We start from the raw sequence: 23,484 nt of genomic DNA on the forward strand, positions 1-23,484 counted from the left end.
TCAAGCATGATACAGAGCTAAGAGATGGTTACAACTACAGCCCAGCCTAAGATAGCTTTCATATTGGGAGATATTTGCATGCACCAGGGAGGCGCTTTCAAAATGCGGGGTATTGAAATCGCATTTGAATGCGCGTTCGCGTTTTACTTTCGCTTTCAATTTCATGATCGCGTGTACTCTGTGAATAGGGAGCAGCAGTGCTGAGCGCACATTCTGTAAGATCAGACATTTGTCAGACACTTTTAGGCTCTGTTGCGCAATGAATCCTCCGCCATGGTCTTGTCAGTCACTTACTTTCGTCACATGATCAGTGAACTCTGATTCCCGCTGAACTACGCACAACCCTGCTGCTCATGTTGGATGAGCTGGATGGAATTTAAGCAACCGTTATCCAACTGAATTAATTTTAAATTTTAAAATTAAATTTCCAATTTTAATTTCTATGAAAATCAAAACGACAGTGGAGGCGTAATGTAAATAGCATAGTCTATCCTAATTTCATCTTCACACTCATTCATGGCAATATCATGAGACTTTTCACCTCGACGAGAGATCTAGTCACAGCCCTAGTAATAGATGAAGAGAGCATTTTGCGCACATTGATGGTGACTTGCTACTTGATATTGACTTGCTACTTGCTATTGCAAATCAAAGGCAGTTAATATTCATAATTTAGAAGTGAACATTCCCATTCTAAACAATATTTTAAAAGTGTAAATCTGCTGGTTTATTTTTATAACTTTTATGAGTACACTACAAATGATCTCAAAACTAATAGACACTGACTAAAAGCTTTCTTGACTAAAAGCAATTTCGATTTTATTGGGTCTTTAATGTGATTTGCTGTACAGTGGAAGAGATCAGCTGCAAAACTGAAGCTATTTTACAGAAATATTAAAGAGATACAGGAGCGGGCAGTGTGAGAGGACACCTGTGTGTGTTTGTGTGTGTGTGTGTGTGTGTGTGTGTGTGTGGGTGTGTGTGTGTGTGTTTGTGTGTGTGTGTGCGTGTATGTTTGAACAATAAAGAACAAAGCCCTTAACTTGAATCGCAAGGTGAATTACAAACAGAGAGAGAAAGAGAGGGATGGCAAAAACAAAGAGAGGCCTGGAACACTATACTGAAATGGCCCATCCTCAGCATATTACAGTAAATCACTGCAATTCACAGGACACCACTTTATTAAACTCTGTCTCTTGCCTCTATATGTATGATATACAGTAGGAATCTTCACCTATAATATCCAGAGAGCTTCAACGGGAAATAGGAAGTGTTTTTTCCATTTTGGAAAGGTGATTTTTAAAGTAAATTTCTGTACAATCGTGAAAGAACATATTTGCATGCTATTAAATTGTGGTGGCTCTAAATTAATGTGTTGGGATTTCCTGAACTTGTGATGGGGTCAAGCAAACAATTGCTGAACAATTGAACAATTCAAAATAAGATTCCTACAGCTCTGCGCCTCTCTCTGTTATAAAGGTGTTCTGCTCGCCTTGTTATCTCCTATGTGATTTATGGATATGTCATGCTTGACAAATCAAGTGACGAATGAAGAAACGACAAATTATGAATATTAAATGAGAGTAGAATGTTTACAAAAAAAGAATATCACTACTTTATATCTTAATATGCATCTATTTATTATTATTTTCAAGAACTGCCTGCATGACACCATATATTATTGCATGACACATCATATATTATTATATTTTATTTAAATAGTTTAGTTTCTTACTTTTTATCAGTAATGTACATTAGGGTGTTTTGTGTTACATTTTCTGTCATTTAATTAATGTTTATTGCATTATTTTAGTGTTGTGTGTTATCCTGATATTGTTTTGTGTTTGTGTGAGTATACAATTACTGGCCATATTTTACGGACAGGCCACTTGTGATGAAATGATTCATCATGTGGCTTACATCAGTAAATTTTCCCGTGGTTTCACAGACAAGGCTTAAGTCTAGCCCTAGACTAAAATGCATGTTTGAGCTGTTTTAACTTAAAGCAACTTGAACTGAAATGTCTTAAAAGATGTAAAAAAAAAAAATGTTGTTTTTTTTTTCCTAAGGCACATTTATAAAAGCTACTTAAATGTCCTAACTGAACTAAGGCCTGTCTGTGAAACCAGGCATTTAAGTTTTTGACCACAACCAAAACAATGTTCTTCCGCAAAATGCATGTAGTTTTGTTTTTTAGAGGGCCAAAAGTTACAGAGTACCTTTAACATTACATAACTTAGCAAAATATACACTTAAATTGTAAAATATATAGGCACCAATACGTAATCCTGTAATACAATACCTATTACATTTTAGCTGTTTTTGTTTTTTTTTTATGGTGAATTTCTGGCAACCATAGCTGCTGTTTTTTTTTGTTTTTGTTTTTACCATTGAATTACAGGATATTTTTTGAGTAGTAAAAATGCATATCTGTATAAAAACAGGCAGCACTACATTATACTGTATAAAAGAGGTCATATGCAGGAAATAAATGCAGGTCCAATCCAGGAAGCATAAACAAAAGGGATTGGAATTGTATGCATTGTTATTTTCATTATTTGACTTGTGTAGTTTGCCAAAATAAAACCATCAAATTGAGAATAAATTCAGGACAAATTCATTTTCTTCAAGCTAATATAACAACCTTTTCAAACCGCACTCTCCATACATCCATCTTCATGCTAAAAAGCATCACTTACTGAAGTATATCCTTAAGCCTGATGTATAGGCTGTTAAATAAATTGCTGGTGTATTTAACTACTAGGGGCTTATGGGTTATTATTGGACATGCCCCACTGACCCAACCTCCAGTTGCTCCTGGGGCTTTAGGGGACAGTCACAGGCCAACACTGACCCAGTTTCCAGCTCCGAGAATTCACACTCGCTGTGGGGATTGCATTCGCTTCCCAGTCACTCACAATAGGCTGGGAAGAACAATTAGAGCATGGGTGATGCTAACAGCATTACACAGGATAATGGAAACGTCCGTAACTAGCCAGAGGTGCTTCTTGAGGCTGATATTTGGACTTTTTTTTCTAAGATGCACTGTATTTTTCATTCTGATATGGTGTTTTGATGCACAACATTGAGGTGCTTGCTTTATGAACCTCTGTAACACACACACACACACACACACACACACACACACACACACACACACACACGCTAATTCAATGCTTTTAAATTTAGCCCTCCAGAAACACTTTATCCAGAATTGCTGTTTGTCTGAGGCTTTTGTGTAGCAGCAGACAGCACAGGTGAACAGAGCAGAAATGAATTCCCTGCAGACAGGTTTAATGTGCTCCCAAATAACGCCCTGAAGATAGTGATAGAGGTGCTGTCAAAAAACAAGATGATGTGGAGTATAGAGGGAAAAGAAAAATGGTTTCAAACAGTTGGTCTTAAAAAGTATACATTGTTCTTTCAATTTATCTTACATTTATGACAAAAAACAAAAAAGACTGGAAATTCATTTAGTTACTTCATGATATAAATGTATCATCCATCCCAGCAAAATTGTGATTTGCTACTGGGTCAATGACAAATAAGTGTGTACATGAGATAAAGAAAAGGAAAAACTTTTAAAAAATTTAGTTTAAAACTAATGTGCCACATAAAATGTACACTTTAAATACATACAGATTGAAGACTTCATAATTAAATATAATAAATATATTATAAATATATTTATAAATATAAATATAAATAAAAATATTTCGAGGGTTAAAAAAATAAATGTATTGATCTTCATGAAGGTCTGGTTATTTATGTATTCATTCACTCATTCGACAAATCATTTTATGTAACAAACATTAATGTAAGTAGTACAGTATGTGCTGCAGATCATTTCAATAGTTCTATTTTACAGTTAAATTTACTATTGGTCCTTGCTAACATTGCCCATATGTACACTTTTTTATGTATAAAAACAAATACATAATACAAATACAATCATGTGAAAAAGAAAGTACACTTTCTATGGTTTTACATATTAGGACATACTAAAGAATCATCTGGTCCTTGACAAGTCATAAAATTACATAAATACAACCTCTGATGAACAGCAACACATGTCATATTAGACAGTGTCATGGTTTATTTAACAAAAACTAGGCCAAAATGTGTACCCTTCCTGTTAACATAGGAATTAAGAGGGTAAGTATCAGTCAGGTGCTGATAATCAAATGCCTTTGATTAACTGGTCATCAGAAAGTGTGAGAACTTCTATAAAAGCAGAAGTTTTGGAAGTTTGCTGATCTGGAGCATTCAGGTGTGTGTTAACACAATGCCAAGGAGGAAAGACATCAGCATTGATCTTAGAGAAGCAATTGTTTCTGCCATCAATCTGGGAAGGGTTATAAGGCCATTTCCAAACAATCTGAAGTCCATCATTCTATAGAGAGGAAGATTTTTCACAAGTGGAAAACATTCAAGACAGCTACCAATGGCAATTTGGCCATTTCTAAGTATTGGGGAGACCTGTCTATGTGCACTGCTCAGAGAAACTGCAAAAAACCCAAGAGCTACATCTTAAGACTCTACAGGCCTCAGTTGGCATGTTAAATGTTAAAGTTCATGACAGTACAATTAGAAAAAGACTGGACAAGTATGGCATGTTTGGAAGGGATGCCAGGAGAAAGCCTCTTCTCTCTAAAAAGAAAATGGCAGCATGGCTTAAGTTTGCAAAGTTGCATCTGAACAAACCACAAGACTTCTGGAACAATGTCCTTTGGACAGATGAGACAAAAGTGGAGATGTTTGGCCATAATGCACAGCGCCACATTTGGCAAAAGCCAAACACAGCATATCAGCACAGTCACCTCATACTAACTGTCAAGCACGGTGATGAGGGGTGATGATTTGGGCTTGTTTTGCAGCCACAGGACCTGGGCATCTTGCAGTCATTGAGTCCACCATAAACTCCACTGTATACCAAAGTATTTCAGTCAGAATGGCTGAAAAAGAAAAGAATCAAGGTGTTGCAGTGGCCCAGTCAGAGTCCAGACCTCAACCCTATTGAAATGCTGTGGTGCTATTGATCTGCTAAAAGTTTTATCATGTGTTTTTACCTGCTTAAAGCTGCAGTCCGTAATTTTTTGTTCAGTTAATTATCCAAAATAAATTTTTTAACAAGTACATAACCAGCCAGTGTTCAAAACTATCTCCTTACCTTAACCGGGAAGTTCAAGCAAAAGACTTTAGACTGCGGAGTGGCTACAGAAATTGAAATCTATATGTAATGCTAATACACACTAAATACACATAGTCACGCAAAGCTGATGTTGTTAACATTAACAATTTGAGAACAAAGTATAACAATAATAATAATGTGCATCGTTTGACGTGATCCGAGCTAAGTGATTGTTAGATTTAATCACCATTGGTAGCGTGATTTATTGTAAAGCTTTTTTTCTCAGTTGGTCAGAACAAAAGTGGCAGATATGTTACTTACTTGTTCAGATGTCATTTTCCTGTGAAAATTATTATTTTGGTCATACTTCCAAGATGTAGAATCTGTGATTCTGAAGTACAGTATCTACACCGATGTGGTGACTGACAGTAAACATTAGATTCATCCGCGATGAGGAGTTGAGCCGATGCCCAACCCACGTTAAGATGATCATTCCGTAAATTACTGCAGGTTTCAAACAGAGATGGCGACAAAGAGGCAAAACTTACAGACTGCAGCTTTCAAATTTATTTTGCCAACTTTCAGGAGAACACTAGTACACAAATGTATGGACGCTTGTTTCTGCCACTAAATAAAAAAATAAAAAAGCTAATTGAGACATTTTATCTCACAATTCTGACTTTTTTTTTTTTTTTCAGAATAGCAAGATAATTGCGAATTATGAAGTCAGAATTGTGAGATAAAAACTTGCAATTATCTTTTAAACTGTTTTATTCCGTGGCGAAAAAAAGCTTCCATACTAATGACCTTATAGTTAACAGACACTGACTAACAGCTACAAAACTGCCATTTTGATTTCATGGGCTCTTTAATTCGTTTTAAAAGATGCAGTACTTACTAGAAATTAATGTGGATGCAGTGCAAGGCAATTCACACTTGCAGCTGTTAAACATCTGACTCAAAAGACCAATAACTATGTTGGAGCAGAAACACTCTGTGCCTGAAGCAAGTGACGGTCTTGTCTGACATGAGTCAGTGTTTTACAGTGTGTGTAACAGTGCTTCAAGCTACAGTGCCAATGACCCGGTGAAAATGACACACGCAAACACTCACTTAGAGACACACACCATCTTAGAAAGAGGCTTGATATATGAAGCAATAAATAATAGCGCAGATAATAGAATAAGGCCTCTAGCTGGCATCGGCGCCCGGATGAATTACTTAAAGGGGCATTTGGAGGGGGCACACATTTGTCACTACAACCTAACTAAATGTAATGCTGCTAAAATGAGTGCTTGTGCTCTAGCGTCACTGTCTGAAGGACAGGAAGATTCACAGCATGCATACACAACCCTAAAAACATATGAACGTTACAAGCACCAGGAACTGCACAAAAAAACAAACAAAAAAAAAACATAAAATACAAATTTTTTTTTTGCATAATACGACACTTTAAAATATCAGAAAATTTTACTTCTTTTATACCAAGTCAAAGTTAGTTCAGGTTGTAAAATGTCATGTCACTATTTCATAATTTGTAAAAATAAATAAATAAACACATTTTTACCATGTAAAATGGATTTAAAAGCTTTTTTGAAAAAATGTGTTCATATATGTATTAAATGATAAATTAAAATTTTTTGCTTCATTAAATTGAAACTGTTTTTTGGTATAAAAGTTTTTCAAAACCATATGAAACCAACATGAACACAGAGTAAATTACCGCATTTGTTTTAAACTAGATTATTTTTCTTTATCATGGATATGTGTCATTGTCCCCAATACAAACCATCCAGCCATCAAATCTCTCCTAACTCACAACTCTTTACTGATTGGCTAGAAGACGTCACATGACTCATATGACACTGAATGGGGCATCTATGATTCAAACACTCCACTCACAGCATTTATATTGTCTGTGTGCCATCACAAATATTACAAATCCCACAAATAACAAAAGCTGTGAATGTCCACCTTTGGTGAATCCATTTAGACTCGGCTCCCTCTTCTACACTGCTAAATTTCCAGGAACAAATGTATGGATGGCAGTGTAAAATGATTTTATTACTTGGAAGCGCCGCTCCAGTGACCCCTAGATGGTGAGACCTCATGGAAATGACTGTGATTTGACAAATAGCTCAACATTACGGTGTATAATTGTCCATTAGTGAAAGAACGCAGTGCACACGGCTCTGGGAGTTGGATGAGAGTGTGTTAGAGGATACGGCCTGCCAAATCTGTTCCTCAGAGAGACCAGAGTAAGGCTTTGCGGATCTATGATTATCCTCGGCAGCTTCATCAAAGAATTACTGGATAATCAGATTTAAAAATCATTTTGGATCATATTGATTAAGTTTATTGTCATTAACTAAAACTAACCAAAACTAAAATCCTTACTTAAAATAATAAAATAAACGTTAACTGAAATACAAGAAAATATAAAAACATTAAACTTATTTTACTTCAGCTTTTATACATATATATTACCGGTCAAAACAATACAGTACAGTTAAAACAGTTAAAGTTAAGAAGTTGAGAAGTTGTAGTATTGTATTTATTACAATGTTTCAAATAAATCCTATAGGATTTTGCAAGTAAGGTGAGGTCATGTGTGAGAGTGTCTTTATGTGGGTGCATGTAGGTGGGGGGCTTGAAAATATTTTTCTATACACAAGGGGAAAAGACTGGCAGAAAAAGTATGCAAACCACTGGTTTAGCTTGAAGTACTAAAATAACTCGCACTAAAGCTGACATAAAAATGTAAAAGACTTATATGGACATAAAAAAAAATGAATAAAAATGACAAAAACATAAAACTATTTTAACTATGAAAACAAAATATAAACATAAAAACTGATTTAAAAAAATACTAAAAAAAACTATAATAGTATATCAATGATACAAAAATAACACTGATATCATTTCACCAGTGGATCATTCAGGCAGATTTGTAAACCGGTTTAACGAACTAAATGAAAAGAACTGACTCAAAAGAGTAGTTATGTTTCCATCCAAAGCTGCAAATTTAACTTATGCAAAATTGGAATATCGCAAAATACATTTGCAAATCAAGCAGCGTTTCCATCCCATGTGTTCAAGAGAACAAAATCGCCACTTTTTAGGAAACTGGCGCAAAATATCTATAATTAAACGGGTCATGAACTGCGTTGTTTTATTGTTTTATAATGTTTCCTGGGGTGCACTTATAATGTTAGTATGCTTTTTACATCCAAAATTGTCATAATTTAGAAATAAAAGGCATTTTTACTACCCTTATTTTAACCCTGTTATTTGAACGCTCTGTTTTAAGGGGCGTGTCTGCAGTGAGACTTCAGTGTAAACGCCCACTGCTGTGATTGGCTAACATCTTTCCATTTGAAATAGCCAAGTATTACTCTCTCGAAAACTTTTAGCACATTTTTACTATTACAGCTCTCAAGGTTAACTAATCGTGAAAAGTGCTGCATTACATTTAGATCTATGGCATTATATTTAGATTGTGGCATGAAAGGTTGCAGTGATGAACATTGTAGCCGATCACAGACATGTTGTTGAGCGCATGAAAGCAGTGATCTTGTCATTGCAACTCAATTTCTGTACACTAACAAATGCTTTCATCGTCACCAACAGTGCAAACGTGATATAATTAAGAGATTCGTTGAATAAAATAGGAGTTTTTGCGCGTGTCCAGAACTCGGTGCCTGATAAACTCACTCTGTTTGATTGACAGCTTCAGCACGCGCTGCTCGAACGATTAAAAAGGGAGCTTTCTTTGATCACTTTCTTTATATAATTGAATTGCCGTTTAAATAACAGATTATTTTCATCCTACTAAGAGAAACAATGCAAGTTGACATTTAGTCATGGGTTTCATTTACTGACACATAGACAAAGAAAATCTGACTGCATCTTGCCATTTCCATCCAGCATTTTTTAGGCAATATCTCAAAATTCACACAAAAATAGGTGGATGGAAAGAGCTCCCCTCACAAATTGGGCATTAACTATATCAAGACTATAAAATATCCTAAAGCAGTTTCCATGACATTTCCAAGTCTAAAAAACACAATTTTGAAATCCCCTGATACTGGATGTCCAGGTTATCCAAACGTGTGCTGTGTCATGAGGAGAGTTGTGCAGTACCTGTGATGGCGTGGTGAGAGAAGGCCTCCACGTAGGTCAGGTAGTTGTGGGGACAGTGTTTCTTCAGCCACTTACACACGTCCTGCTGTGTCCAAAGCACCACTGGTTTGCATAAGCTGGAGAGTGTTGGGCTAGTGTGGTACACAGTGAAGGCCTCTCCTGGCTGGATCTATGGAGTAGGGAAACATGCGTTTACATGCACGTTCTTAAACCGATTATGCTTAATAAGCCAACAACGCATGTGGTCACGTAAATGCATTAAACCATTTTCCTTTATCGGCATAAGGTCATAAACAGCTTAAGAATAAACCAATCGATAGATTTTTGCCCATTACCCGGGCATGTAAACACCTCAACCTGTGTTCTGTCGGCTTACTGAAGTGCGCATGTGTGATATGTGACAGAAAAGCATCCTTATACGGCAGATTTAAGCACATCCAGCCATAGCGAGTTTTTTGGGCTAGGGGATGAGGAATACTGTATATCACAAACTCCATTTTCTTGACCCAAGAAATATAAATAATGTGTCCTCATCTCGTGCAGCCAAAGGACAAGTGGTACAGTTGTAGAAACTTCAAATATGAGACGAGAATGAGTCTGTGCAAGTTTCCCACTGACATTTTGAAATACTATGGGGGTCCCAATTTGTCACTATACCAGTAAATCGGGTTATTTCAATAAACTAATTAGTTCCTAGTGTATTGGTGTGCAGGTAAACATGCTCAGTGTCACCATCTCCAAAGAAACCAATTTAACACTGGTGCAAAAATGCATACAGTCCAAATGTTAACAAGAAAACACTCCCACCAGGCTTTAAAACTCAAAAAATAAGTTTAAAATTGAATAAAATCTATCTTTAATACTAGAAAACAACAGATGGATTAGTAGGCAAGAAGAATGTGAAAAATGGTTTGCTTTCATATCTTCAGGGTGTACTTACAGGGTTCTTTTTCTTTGAAAGCACTAATTAAAACAACTAGCGCTGCATGCTTCTGTGTAAACAGTGCTCTTCTAATTACACGCATACTTTGTTCTGACTGCCGCAATGAGCAGAAAGATTCATCAAAAAACACTTTTATGGTTCTCTGCTGCAGATTCTTGCATAGGGAGAGCTGTAATAAAAACTTTTACTAGGATATATTACGCTTGTGTGAGAACATGATGAAATCCAGAGTAGCTTGTCTAAACTATGAGAGTAAACACTCACAGGGCCTCTCAGTTTACTGTTTGCTGTTTTATCATCTGATTGGTTTAATCGTGACTACTATACTATAGTAAAATTTACATTGTGTGAAAGACCTTAAAACGTGCACACTGTCTTATTTCTAAGGGTTGTCAAATTTAACATGCAAATGATGGAAATAACCCTGTAAAGCCTGAAATAAAATAAAAAAAACTTTTTTGAAATGTTAATCCCAGTTGTCACTCTATATCTCCCAATAAATATGTTTAAGATAATATTTAAATGCTTATGATCAAAGCTCTGTATGAGGCGAAAAAACAAATAATGCAATGCAATACAATGCTGATTAAAATATGTAAATATAAATGTTCCTCAAAAGCCTGAAGGATTATTTTGATATTAACATTTTAACATGATTTTTCAAAAAAAAAAAAAAAAAAAAAGAAAAGAAAAAAAGTATGGATAATCAAATAAACCTAAGTTGCTTCAGTCCAGTAAGTGTTCGTCTTGAAATATTAATGACAATTTAAAATGTATTCTTAGCTAAAACACACATGAACTACGACCTGAAGGGTGACGTTTTTTTTTTTTTTTTTTTTTTTACAAAAGGTCTTTTACTTAAGCTACTAAAATAGTATAAACTATCAATAAGTAGATTTTGTGGAACCGGTTTTTCAGCAAAGTTTTGATTATGTTGATCATTTAGAGGCCTTATATATGTGTATCAAATATGATACAGTATTTTATAACAATTTACAGAAAAGACCAACTGCTGCGACATTATTTGGTCACACTTTAGTTTAGGGTCCATTTCTTTCTATTAACTAACTATTATGACTTTTGCCTCAATAAACCCCTAATTACTGGTAATTGTTAAGTATTGGGTAGGATTAAGGGATGTAGAATATGGTCATGCAGAATAAGGCATTAATATGTGCTTTATAAGTACTAATAAACAGCAAATATCAAGGTAATATGCATGCTAATAAGCAACTAGTTAATAGTGAGAACTGGACCCTAAACTAAAATGTTACCCATTATTTAATAGTTGACAAACTGAATATATTAAACTGAAAGCACTGAATTATTAAGGTGTTTACTGTTGCTCGGTGAAATTTTGACATTTTAGAAATCCATGCGATCAGGAGTTTTGCTTGAGGGTGAAAAAGTTTCCCATGCAAATTTCACAAGAATTTGCCAAATTGACTAACAGAAAGCTGCTTGGTTTGAAAGTACAGAAACAACTACTGTGTGAACAGTGCTTCATAATTCTCTACATTATTGACAACAGACAATAAACCAAAATTTCACAATTGTAAACACACCTATAGTGTAGACCACTATCATATGTATACGTATATTTCAAATAAAAGGACTATGGTCAGTCAGAACGACGGCAACTCTTGTAGCAAAGGAAGTATTTGTTTTCAAGAGCTGCAGGTCACACATTAATCAACACCTAATGACAAAGGCCCATTTTCACTCATACAGAAAGAGACAGGTATTGACTTCGGTAGCAGACAGAACAAAACAGGCAAAAAACATAGTGAAAAAAGATACTGATCAGACATAAACATCATTATATTTTTGGAAAAAGTGAAAGCCGTCACAGAAAGGGACTGAAGTATGGCTGAACGTACAGGAGCGCACCTGTGGAAAAGCCTGAAAACATGATTCAGTTTGAGAAAAAACAATGTAAAACACAGAGAAGAAGCAAATGAAAGAACAGCATAGGAAAAAAGCAAGGATTCAAATGACAGAATATAATATAAAAAAGAAAAAGAGAAGTCATTTAATCCTCTGCATATTATTTCTCTGTGTGTAATAGGAGTCATATTTCTGCTGGTAGGTACTTTCCGTGAACAGGGCACAAAATAGAGCATGAATCTCTTAAAGGGAGAGTTCACTCAAAAAAAAGAAGAAAAAAGAAAAAGAAAAAAAAAGAAGTCTGTCATCATTAAGACCCTCATGTTGTTCCAAACCTGTTTAACTTTCTTTCTTCTATGGAACACAAAAGAAGATATTTTTTTTATTTTTTTGCCCATACAGTTGAAGTCAATGGGCTCCAATGTTGTTTGATTTAAAATAGAAGAAAGAAAGTCCTACAGATTTGAAATGACATGAGGGCAAGTAAGTGAATGACATATGACTCATATTTCAGTGAACTGTTCCTTTAAACGAACATCAAAATTAAAAAATCCTAAAAATGATAATAAATGTATAAAATTTTAAGCAATAAATACAATAAAAAAAGCAAAACACAAGTATTATAACAGAGTTGCAAATGTAGCTAAAAATTATTTAAACTTTCAATCAGTAGTGGGTAGCTAGTTTGAGACTAAATGTTTGTTTTCAGTTACTGATAAACATAATTCACACACAAAAAAAAAAAAAAAAAAAAAATATTGAAAAAGAAAATCACTTCTGCAGTGTAAAATTTGAAATGAGATCATTTACTTGATTTACACAGACATTTACTATTGTGCCTTCATTCTAGGTTAAATTGTACTATATGCAGTTTATATAGCATATCTAATAGTTCTCACAGATCTGTACCTTTAATGTTTACAAAAATAGTAACCAAAGTGTACCATATTTATGGAAAGCGCTGAGAAAAGAGAATGAGGATGAGTCAGAAAGCAAAGAGGATCTGGTGAGTGCCGCTTCACCATCAACGCCTCCTCCCCCCTCTCCTCCATCCTCCGCTCCCTCTTTCCTAGCCATCCATCACCCTCTATCTCTCCCAGGCCAGCCTCTGGGCATTAAACAGCCACCCTTGAACCCATGAGACCCGATTCTGTCCAGCCTGAAACATATAGTCATTAATAATACACAGGGGATTGAACCTGTGAAGAGAGGGGCGGCCCAAACTGGGCGGCCATTTTGTGAGATGAGTCTGAATGCTTCTGGCTGATGCATGATTAGAAAAATAGACATGTTCTCCTTAGTGGAAGTGTGTATAGTACATATGTATATAGTATATCCATTCTATTCATCAAAGAATCCTGAAAAATATTAAGCAGCACAAGTGTTTTCAACATTGATAATAAAATGTTTCTTGAGCAGGATCATGCGACACTGAAGACTAGAGTAATGCTGCTGAAAATTCAGCTTTGCATTACAGTTATTTTAAATTGTAATATTATTTCACAATATTACTGTACTGTATTTTGATCAAATAAATGCAGTCTCAGTGAGCATAAGAGATTTCTTTTAAAAAAAATCTATTATTATGAGCGTATATAATATCATTGTTGTAAATATTTGGTTTAACACTCAGGGGTCAGTGGTCGTGCCGGCGATATCACCTCGTTTTTTTTTCTTACCAGTGTGAAAGAGACTCAAAATACTCTGTCAATTTTGGACATACAAATAAGAGTTATACATTATTAAAAACTGTGGAATTCATTTGTGTACACTCACAGTAAAACCAAAATGTTGTGCTTTTTGCAAAATAAAGAAAACTAACATGATGCTTACGAGCCGCAGTCTCTTTCTCAAATGAAGTCTATTCTGATAGTTGTTAGAAAATGAACTGTAACTTAGTGAATACATATTACACAAACATGAGATATATGTCTAAAGAAACGTTAAAATGTCAGGTTTTAAATCATGTAAGTCAAATAGAAAACAAATATTCTCTGTTTATGTAATCTGTTTGAAAATTAGTCGTTCGCGAGTCAACTTGTTATCCGCTAATGCAGCCACGCCCATAGAGAGCACGCAGCATTTAAACGCAAATTCTGAGGCGATCCATGCAACAGAGTCAACGCCCGCATCAGCTTGAAAAAATGCATCAAGCAGGTACCATACAGGTACCAAAATACTATCCCTTAATGCCTGAAATTTTGTCACCATCTTTTTTAAAGGACATTTATAGTGTATGGACTAATTTTATGGCCATTTGTTGTCATTTTTTTGCAGCTTGACAGGTTTAGAATGATAATAGGGTGAACTATTTCTTTAAGGTAAATGATCGTATCAAGTTCTACTGCGGGAGTTTATGAAGTGTAGTCTGTACAGCTCTACAAAGTGTATCGAGTTCTGCTGGCATATTATTTCATGCCTTTTTACTTCATATTTCCTCTAGGGCTCATGTTCTGAACCTCTACTATAAATTCATAATCATTGTGATTAATATGTATAGATTATTGAAGTAACATCATCCGAGTCTCATTTCAGTTTCCCCTCAAAATGTCTCAGTTGGCCACAGAATGCATTTGTATGTTTCCGACCTCCAAAATCTTTCCTTTTACTTTTTCCATCTGTCCTCTAAGTCTCCTTCATTCATTCTAAATATCTCTCTCTCTTTTTCCTTTATTGTCCATTTCTTTCTATCTGTCTGGTTCTGTCTCTGTGTCCCTTTATTCTCCCATTGGCATATGTTCTTCATGTCCTGGCAGTGCATCTAAGATTTCACCCACTGGAGCTGAATCAGGGATTACACTTAAAGGCATTGACGGGTGACGTCTCTTTAATATTCTGCCTGCTCCTTCTGTCTTAGAGATCGTTTTGCTCTTACAACCTCAGATACAATCAGAGATCAAAATGAGTTAGCCGGCTCAGTTTGAGGCACACAGTGAGTCTGTTAGCATGTAAATAGGTGATGTCACACTGACCTTGTTGTGCTGCTTGTTTTTTGACTTAAACATGAGATTCTGCTTGTGTTTCCAAGTAAATCCGCTGCTTTCTGTCTAATGTTTTCCTGCCTGTCTCTGGTTCATTTCAGTTTAGTTCAGTTTATTTCAGTTCAGTATAAGTCAATACAGTTAATAAGGATAAGTTTGTATAAGTTCAATTTAGTTCCATTCAGTATAATTTAATAGTTAAATAAGTTCAGTTCATTTCTGTTCAGGTCAGTTCAGTATAATTTAGCTTAACTGAATTCAGATCAATTAATTCCTATTCAGGTCAAAACAGTCTAATAGTTCAGTATAATTTATTTTATTTTAGTTTAGCTTACTTCAGTTCACTTCATTTCTATTTAGTTCAGTACATGGCAGATTAAATCATAAGTCATTTTAGTTCATTTTAGTTCAGTTCAGTAAAATTCATTTTACTGTAGTTCAATTCATTTCTATTCAGCTGAGTTCAGAATCATTTATTTCAGTTCATTTTAATTCATTTCTATTCAAGCCAGTTCAATAAAATTCAGTTCAGTTTAGTGTAAATTTTCAACTTTAAATCAATTAATTCCTAATCAGGTCAAGTCAGTTCAGTTCAGTTCAGTTTTTTTTAGCATAACTGAATTCATCAGTTCAATTCAAATCAGTTCAGTTGAATAGTTGATACAGTATTAGATTTACAGAATTTTTTTATTTTTTTTTATTTTTTTTACCTTTGTCACCCTTTTAGTGCAGTTCAGTGTGCGTTTATAGTTCAATTTAGCTTAGTTCAGCATAATTTTGTTTACTGAACAATTAGTTGAGTTCATTTCTGTTCAGGTCAGTTTGGTATAATTTATTTCAATTCAGTTCATTATACTTCAGTTCAATTCTATTCAGTTCAGTAGATGTCAGGTCATAAGTAAGTTTAGTTCATTTGAGTTCAGTTTAGTATAATTTATTTGACTGTAGTTCAATACATTTCTATTCAGCTATAATTTAGTTCAATCCATTTCTATTCAGGTCAGTTCAGTGCAGTTTAGTGGATTTTTTTGTGTACAATTAAGTTAAACTCACATAAACTCGAATTAATTTATTCATAATCAGGTCAAACAAGCTAAACTTTCAGTTGAGTAGCTGATACATCAGTAGATTTACAGTAACAAGTAAAGTTAGTTCATTTTAGTTCAGTTCAGTTCAGTATCATTTATTTTACTGTAGTCAGTATTAGTTCAGTTTAGTTCTATTCAGCTGAGTTCCGAATAATTTAGTTTAGTTCATTTCAATGCATTTCTATTAATCATTTCTAACAAATCAAATAACTCCTAATCTGGTCAAGTCAGTTCCGTTTGTTTGACTGAATTTAATTTATCAGTTAAATTCAAATCAATTCACCCATTGATAGTGAATTTCTCTGTTTTTACCTGCATCTATCATTAGACGTATATTATTATAATTATTTAATGTAAACTCTTGTTTTTATGGTTAGAAAAGGTAATTTGCCCCTACATTGTACATATCTGGAACATGTTATCACGTTCAGTGGTATTCTTACCCCGGGCCCTGGTTAATTTCTGAGCTTACATTAAGTAAATTAGCACTCTACTCATAATATTTATTTATTTATTTATTTATTTATTTATTTATTTATTTATTTATTTATCTATCCATCCATCCATCCATCCATCCTTTCAATCTGTGTTGCTCTTCTGTTCATTCATCTGTCTGGTTATGTTGTCCTTCAACACAAACATAATCTTTCTTATAAATAGGAACACCTCCACTTGTCTCTCCATCTCTCTTACATCCTCCAATCCCACAATCCTTTGCACCAGGACAGCTTACATGTATAAGAACTCAATGATCCCTTTCAGCCTGGTGACAACTGACTGGTATGAGACTTCAGATGTGGGTCTGCATTCATTATGTGGTTCCAAACTGTCACCACAACATCTGTTCACATATACAGGGTGAGAAAACCATCCAATTCAGAATTATCTTTCTCATTTTTATTGGAATTCGTTCATTCATCCGAGATTAACTGAAAACTGCATGCTGATGTGAAAAAGATTGAGCTATTCAGCCTAATTAAGGCAGGTTGGCCAAGTTTGCTGATTTTGGTAATCTGTGTGCTTTTCGAAATTGTTTTGTGCCGTTGATGGGGTCGGTAACCTTCACAGTAATGAGGAAACTAAACAAATCTGGAGGCCAATCTCCTCTGGCTGTCAACCTCAGGTAGCCTCATCACAGCTCTCCTTTAATGGACTAAACTCACTGCATGCTAAACAACATCTGTATGTGCTCTGTCTGGCATTGTTCCTGTGAAGGAATCAGACAGTTTACTTCTTTTCCTCTTCCCATTAATCCCGTATTTAGTCTGTCTTTCTCACTCTCTCATCCTTTTCATCACTAATATTACATGCATATAAGACTTGGACACTAACAGAAATTCAACTTTACTTCAAAGTCACACATTCTCACAGTAAAACCACTCAGAAGCTATTCAAGTTTAATGAATGTTGGCAATTTCTGGCAGCATGGCCGACAGCAACCTACGGAACCCTTAAAGGACATGGTGTAACTTTTCGTCTATATGTGTTTAAAAAAATAAAACGGCATGATGTGACAAGAACGGGCTAATGACGCATGTGAGTAATTTCCCATTAAATTCATCCAGAAAGATCTAAACTATAAATCATTATTATAGGTTTATTAAAGTGTATTTGGTAAAGCAAAGACATGGTTTGGAAGATTTAGTATAAATAATATTAATATTAATAAGATTGTGTATTTTTTATTTTAAAAAAAGGTACATGGCATAGCTTTAAAAAATGATGCATGAAAAAATGAAACAGAAATTGTTAGCATTCTAAGTGAGTTTGATTCATGCAACAATATTCAAGTGCTGTGCCATACAAAATTTTCATTTTAAGATGCAAGAAAATGTACCACTAAAAATATCTTATTTTAGTGTTAATATATTCCATTTGTGATCATACATTCAAAAGCTGTGGCCAGTAGTACAGATAAAAATGTTCATCCAGCAGTAGGAACGCCCACTAAAATCAAATTTAAAAATCTGAATCAGACTAAAAGTTGTGAGTATTTGCAGCGTATTTCTGTATTTGGTCGCATTGTGAGTATTTGCAGCGAGTTTTTGTATTTGGTTGAGTTGTGAGTATTTGCAGCACGTTTCTGTATTTGGTTGAGTTGTGAGTATTAGCAGCGCGTTCCTGTATTTGGTTGTGTTGTAAGTATTTGCAGCGCATTTCTGTATTTGGTTGCGTTGTGAGTATTAGCAGCGCGTTCCTGTATTTGGTTGTGTTGTGAGTATTTGCAGCGCATTTCTGTATTCGGTTGTGTTGTGAGTATTTGCAGCGTGTTTCTGTATTTGGTTGCATTGTGAGTATTTGCAGCGCATTTCTGTATTTGGTTGTGTTGTGAGTATTTGCAGCACGTTTCTGTATTTGGTTGCATTGTGAGTTTTTGCAGCGCATTTCTGTATTTGGTTGAGTTGTATTTGCTGAGCGTTTCTGTATTTGGTTGCATTGTGAGTATTTGCAGCACATATGTTGTCAAAATGATGAAGATGTTTTCTTAATTTGCTGGTGTTTTTTCTGTTTGCATGTGTTTTCTTCAGTTGCAGTGTGTTGAGGTCTCTCGGCCACCATAATTTTCCTATAAAAAGTACTTTGTTTTTTAACTTCGAAAAATCATTTTATACAGTGCCATTTTAGCACTGAATCATTGCTGCTTAATGTAGTACAAAACATACAGAGCAACCAGTGTGGTCCAACCGATTGTCAAACAAATGACTCTTATGAGCTGGTTCCTTTCATGGAATTAAACACATAAGCCGCGTTTCCACCGAAATTACCTGGAATAATTTGTCCCAGGAACTTTTTTTCCCAGGAACTTTTTTCCCCCCAGACCTATTGCTAGCTGCGTTTCCATAGCGGTCTAAAGTACCGTGAAGATAGTCTGGTGATGTAGGACTGCACGTGACTTTCCAGTTCCCACTGGATTTCGTCCTCCGTATATAAGCTTAATAAACCCTGAACCTCACTGTCAGTCCATCGGTCGTATTTTTTAAACTCCACTGTTAATTCGAATAGCAAACAACTCTTACTGCACGCACCGCAACAGACTTTAGAAAAATGATGGTTGAAATAAAATGCTGCGTGGAGTCAAGCAATCAAAATGCTGTGTGAACTCAACCAATCAGCATGTTCAGTGCCCAAGTCCCACCCCCGAAAGTTCCAGAACTTTGAAAATGTACTACCTCGTGAGCAGGTTCTTTCAGAGGGGGAATTTTTAACCCGGAACTTCATTTAGACCCTGGTTCCTGCGGTCGAAACACATTGAGTACCACCCCAAAGTTCCTAGATCCAGGGGAAAGTTCCTGCGGTGGAAACGTGACTATACGCTGAAAAAAAAAATGGTGCAGGATTTACTTTGAAACTATTTTCACTCAGAAATCGCTGGTAAATTTCACAAGTATTTACAAAGAAACAGCAAGTAACACCTCGAATTAAACCTGATATTTTGAAGTAAAAGACTGAAGTAATATTGTCTTATAAAACTTACTCCAATAAACTTGTTTTATTTATTGATTTATTTACAACTTCAAAAAAAAAAAAAAAAAAAAAGTAGTGTATTGCACAGCTCAAAACTTTGTTAGACTTGTGGGACTGGTTATTCATATCACAACGAGTAGTTAAAAATATATATAAAAACAAATTAAATGTTACATTTGTTTTAGGCTAAAGTTCAGGACAATTATTTTCGCCTTTGCAAATATTATATTAAATTGATTTATTGTGTAAAATTTTCATCATTTGCCAATGAAGTTGCATTTCTTTTAATGTGAGATTTTGCACTAAAATACATTTTTCCTTTTTTACCAAATCCTCACTCTTCTTCAGACAAGATCATTTAAACCAGCTTTGTTAAAAAAAAAAAAAAAAAAGTCACTCCCCAAATTTTGAAATATCTTTTGAAGAATGTGTTTCTTAATGAGATGCAAAATGACAAAACAAGAAAATCTTGTAGGTAATTAAATAAACTGCTTGTGAAACCATTCTCGTACATAGTTCATTAGTCATGGTCATGGTCGTCCTAATTATTTCTATCCTTGACAATCTTGCCAACAGCAAACTGACACTTTTGCTCACCTTGAAATAACAAAAGATTATTCCTAATCACTCCCTCACCAGTCTTCAGCCAAATACAGTAAATTAATGTTATCTTTAACACAAATTCCATCAGCAGAACTCATTTTCATGCCAGGACTGGCCACATGAGATAAGCACTGTCAGAATAAGCCACAACATAACATCTTCCAAAGGACATCATTTTGTCGCTCTAACTGGACTCTACCCACAACCACTGCCAAGAGCAATCATGTGTAATGGAAGTTTAATCTAAGAATATGATCTGGTAATGATGGATTCATGACCACCAAGTATTTTCTATCACGGTGTCATAATGTCATTGGAGACTGGCCTTGTGGGACAGCCAATTAGACAGCAGGCCTGCTGCTGCGAGGCTCGCTTGACTTCTGCTATACCATTACACAACATTCTTCATAATACCAGGTTGTGTCTCACATGGCTGTAGGTGATATGATATGATATAATAAGTACATATGAATTGTTAGCGCCCAGGATGTTTAATTTAGAACATCATGGGGGAAATATTTTGACAAAGAGCTCAAAATGAGTACAAACTGTCTTTAAATGCAAGTGTAATTACATATGGGAAGTAGGAGAAGTGTGAATATTTTCAGTGTTAACAATAACCCATCAGTAGTTCTTTAGCTAGCATTAGCATCAATGTTTTTGTGTACTTTTTAAGTTCCAATACCACAATGGTGTTAGAACAGGGATGGGCAATGTCAGTCCTGGAGGGCCACTGTCCCATAGAGTTTAACTCAAACCCTTATAAATCTCGCCTGTCTGTAGCCTTCTATTAATCCTGAAGACATTAAGTAGCTTGTTCAGGTGTGTTTGATGTGGATCAGGTGGGTTTTAGAGAGCAGTCTACACAATAATAAATTCCCTTACGTGACCAACAAAATTACTAGTGTTTATGCTCATTTTTTGTCTTTCTGTCTTCTGGCTTCAGACTTTCTGATTCTTCGATTGTACAGGTGATATGTCTGTTGTCTCTGCTGGTATAGAACGATAATAGGTGTGTCCGTTGTTTAATTTTCGCTCTTGGCATCACCAAACAGCACTATGCAACATTCAGACATAGCTGCTGACATCTTGCACCAACTGGATGCACGTTATCCCTTACTAATCATATGTTTTCCCACTTATTACACAGCTACTGGCAAAATAAATAAATATGTGTACATAAAATATTGATTTGAGCTGCTACAATTGATAATGGAGACTCAAGATGTGTTTCATATAAACCAAGAATCTGTGGTGTGATACGAGATACTATTAAAATAGTACAGGTTTTTGGTACCTGGATGGTCTGATATGCAGCACTGTCATGAATGACCATGAATATTAGAAAATATCAGATCGCTGAATGCTGGAATTGGCCAATCAAGGTCAGGTAGAGAGCTAAGTAATAACAAATGTAAAATATTTTCTCAGATTTTCACTTAAAATGTGAAACTATTTATAAGGTGATTTTCCTGAAAAGTGAAAACTGCGTCTCTGGCACAACCAAAACTTTAGCCCTATTCAGACGGGACTAGTATTCTTGGACATTAGAGTAATTTGTGTTTCACAAGCATACTTTGTGATTTTAGTCCCATTTAAATCTGCCATGTCTGTGTTTTTCTCACAAAATGTCATGAAAATTCCAGGGCAAATGACCTACTGTTTTTCAGCAAACTCAACAGTCCTCTGAGAAATCTGCGAAGACTGCCCATATTAATATCAGTTTTAGGTAAGATACTTGTCTAGATTTTTCTTCTTATGTGGGTTTATTATAAACAGCCACTTCTATAAACTCATGTGAAGTTGATTTAAATAGTGTTTTTATAATAAATTACAATTATATCAATAAGTAATTCATTAAAAGACATATACCTCATATGTGATGTACTCAAGCACAGCAAACGACCTTCTGTAACACCCATGTCTAGAAAACACACACTCCCACCTCTAAAATAAACATGGAGATGTTAGTCCCGTCCGAGGCTGTGTTTCTCGACAGCATCGTGAGCTAAGTTGATCGTAGAGATCATTGGTGCCAATGGTTCGATGATCTATTTAAAGGATTAGTTCACTTCAGAATTAAAATTTCCGAATAATTTACTCACACATGTTTGTGTCTTTCTTTCTTCAGTTGAAAAGAAATTAAATTCAGTAATTACCCTGGTGAAGTCCACTATATGGAGAAAAATCCTGGAATGTTTTCCTCAAAAATGTTAATTTCTTTTTGAATGAAGAAAGAAAGACATAAAAATCTTGGATGACATAGGGGTGAGTAAATTATCAGGAAATTTTAATTCTGGAGTGAACTAATCCTTTAAGGAGCGGCTCCTTTAAGTTTTGTCAGTAAATGCTCACTTATGATTGGCTAACATCATTGCATAGGAAACAATGTCAATACCCACTCGCTATTGCATGTGAGTAAATGTTTTGAAAACATTATCCATATAAAACTGTCATTTACAGACAAAGCATTATGAAATCATTGACATACGGTTTGTTATGCAGCTGCTGTCAGATCCAATACAGTTGACTGCTTTATGCTTTAACTCTTCTTTACAAAACAAATGCTCCGAACAAACATAAAATGCTCAGACGTGATCTATAACGGCATTAAAATTAAACCATCCAATTGTTTCTGACACTGGGATCCTTCTGAAGTCTGTAAAGAGATGCAAACGAGCTGTTTAAACTGGATGCGTCAAAAACGAGTGAAATCATTCACTCTTCCATTTGTCCTGTTGTCGACAGACTCAAGCGTGTGGAGTAAGTCAGAAACTGAGTGTGCATCTGTATACTGTATCCAGTGTAGACAGTGTCAGTGATTGTAATGGGTTCTTTTTGATTTTGATGTGATGCTTACATCCAGTGTAGGCAAATGCCACCCGTCAAGTGACTGAACTGGCCTATGGTTTGATGATGTGTATCTATTCGTCTTGCTCTGGAGGCTGGCCAATTTATTTGCCTGGGTGGCATCATACATCCAGCAATATCAAAAAGAGCTGCAGAAACATGCAGTCAGATTGGTATGAACAGACCTTGACTTTCAAAGGCACATGTGTGTTTAATATTATCCAGGATTTCTTTTTCATCCATCATAAAATATTGATGTCCTTCATTTCCAGCTCTGAAGGTCATGTAGAGGTTTTCTTGTTTACAGCTTTAGCTCCATGATATTTTATGTTTTCAGCTGAAGTTTGTAAACTTCTCCTCTGATCTATTCATCAGATTACCTTCTTTCTCACT

The 23,484-nt window shown here is 35.2% G+C and overlaps 1 protein-coding gene across 1 annotated transcript in view; it reads right to left on the reverse strand.

Annotated features, from left to right (window-relative positions):
* samd10b (sterile alpha motif domain containing 10b) overlaps positions 1-23,484 on the reverse strand; it is a 98,991-nt gene that overhangs the window by 24,725 nt on the left and 50,782 nt on the right. Inside the window, exon 3 of the mRNA XM_051880749.1 lies at positions 9,275-9,443. Coding sequence (XP_051736709.1) covers positions 9,275-9,443 — 169 coding nt within the window. The remainder of the gene's footprint in view (positions 1-9,274; positions 9,444-23,484) is intronic.

The sequence above is a fragment of the Ctenopharyngodon idella genome, chromosome 22 (genome assembly GCF_019924925.1).
Source record: "Ctenopharyngodon idella isolate HZGC_01 chromosome 22, HZGC01, whole genome shotgun sequence".
In the NCBI taxonomy this organism is placed as follows: Eukaryota; Metazoa; Chordata; class Actinopteri; order Cypriniformes; family Xenocyprididae; genus Ctenopharyngodon; species Ctenopharyngodon idella.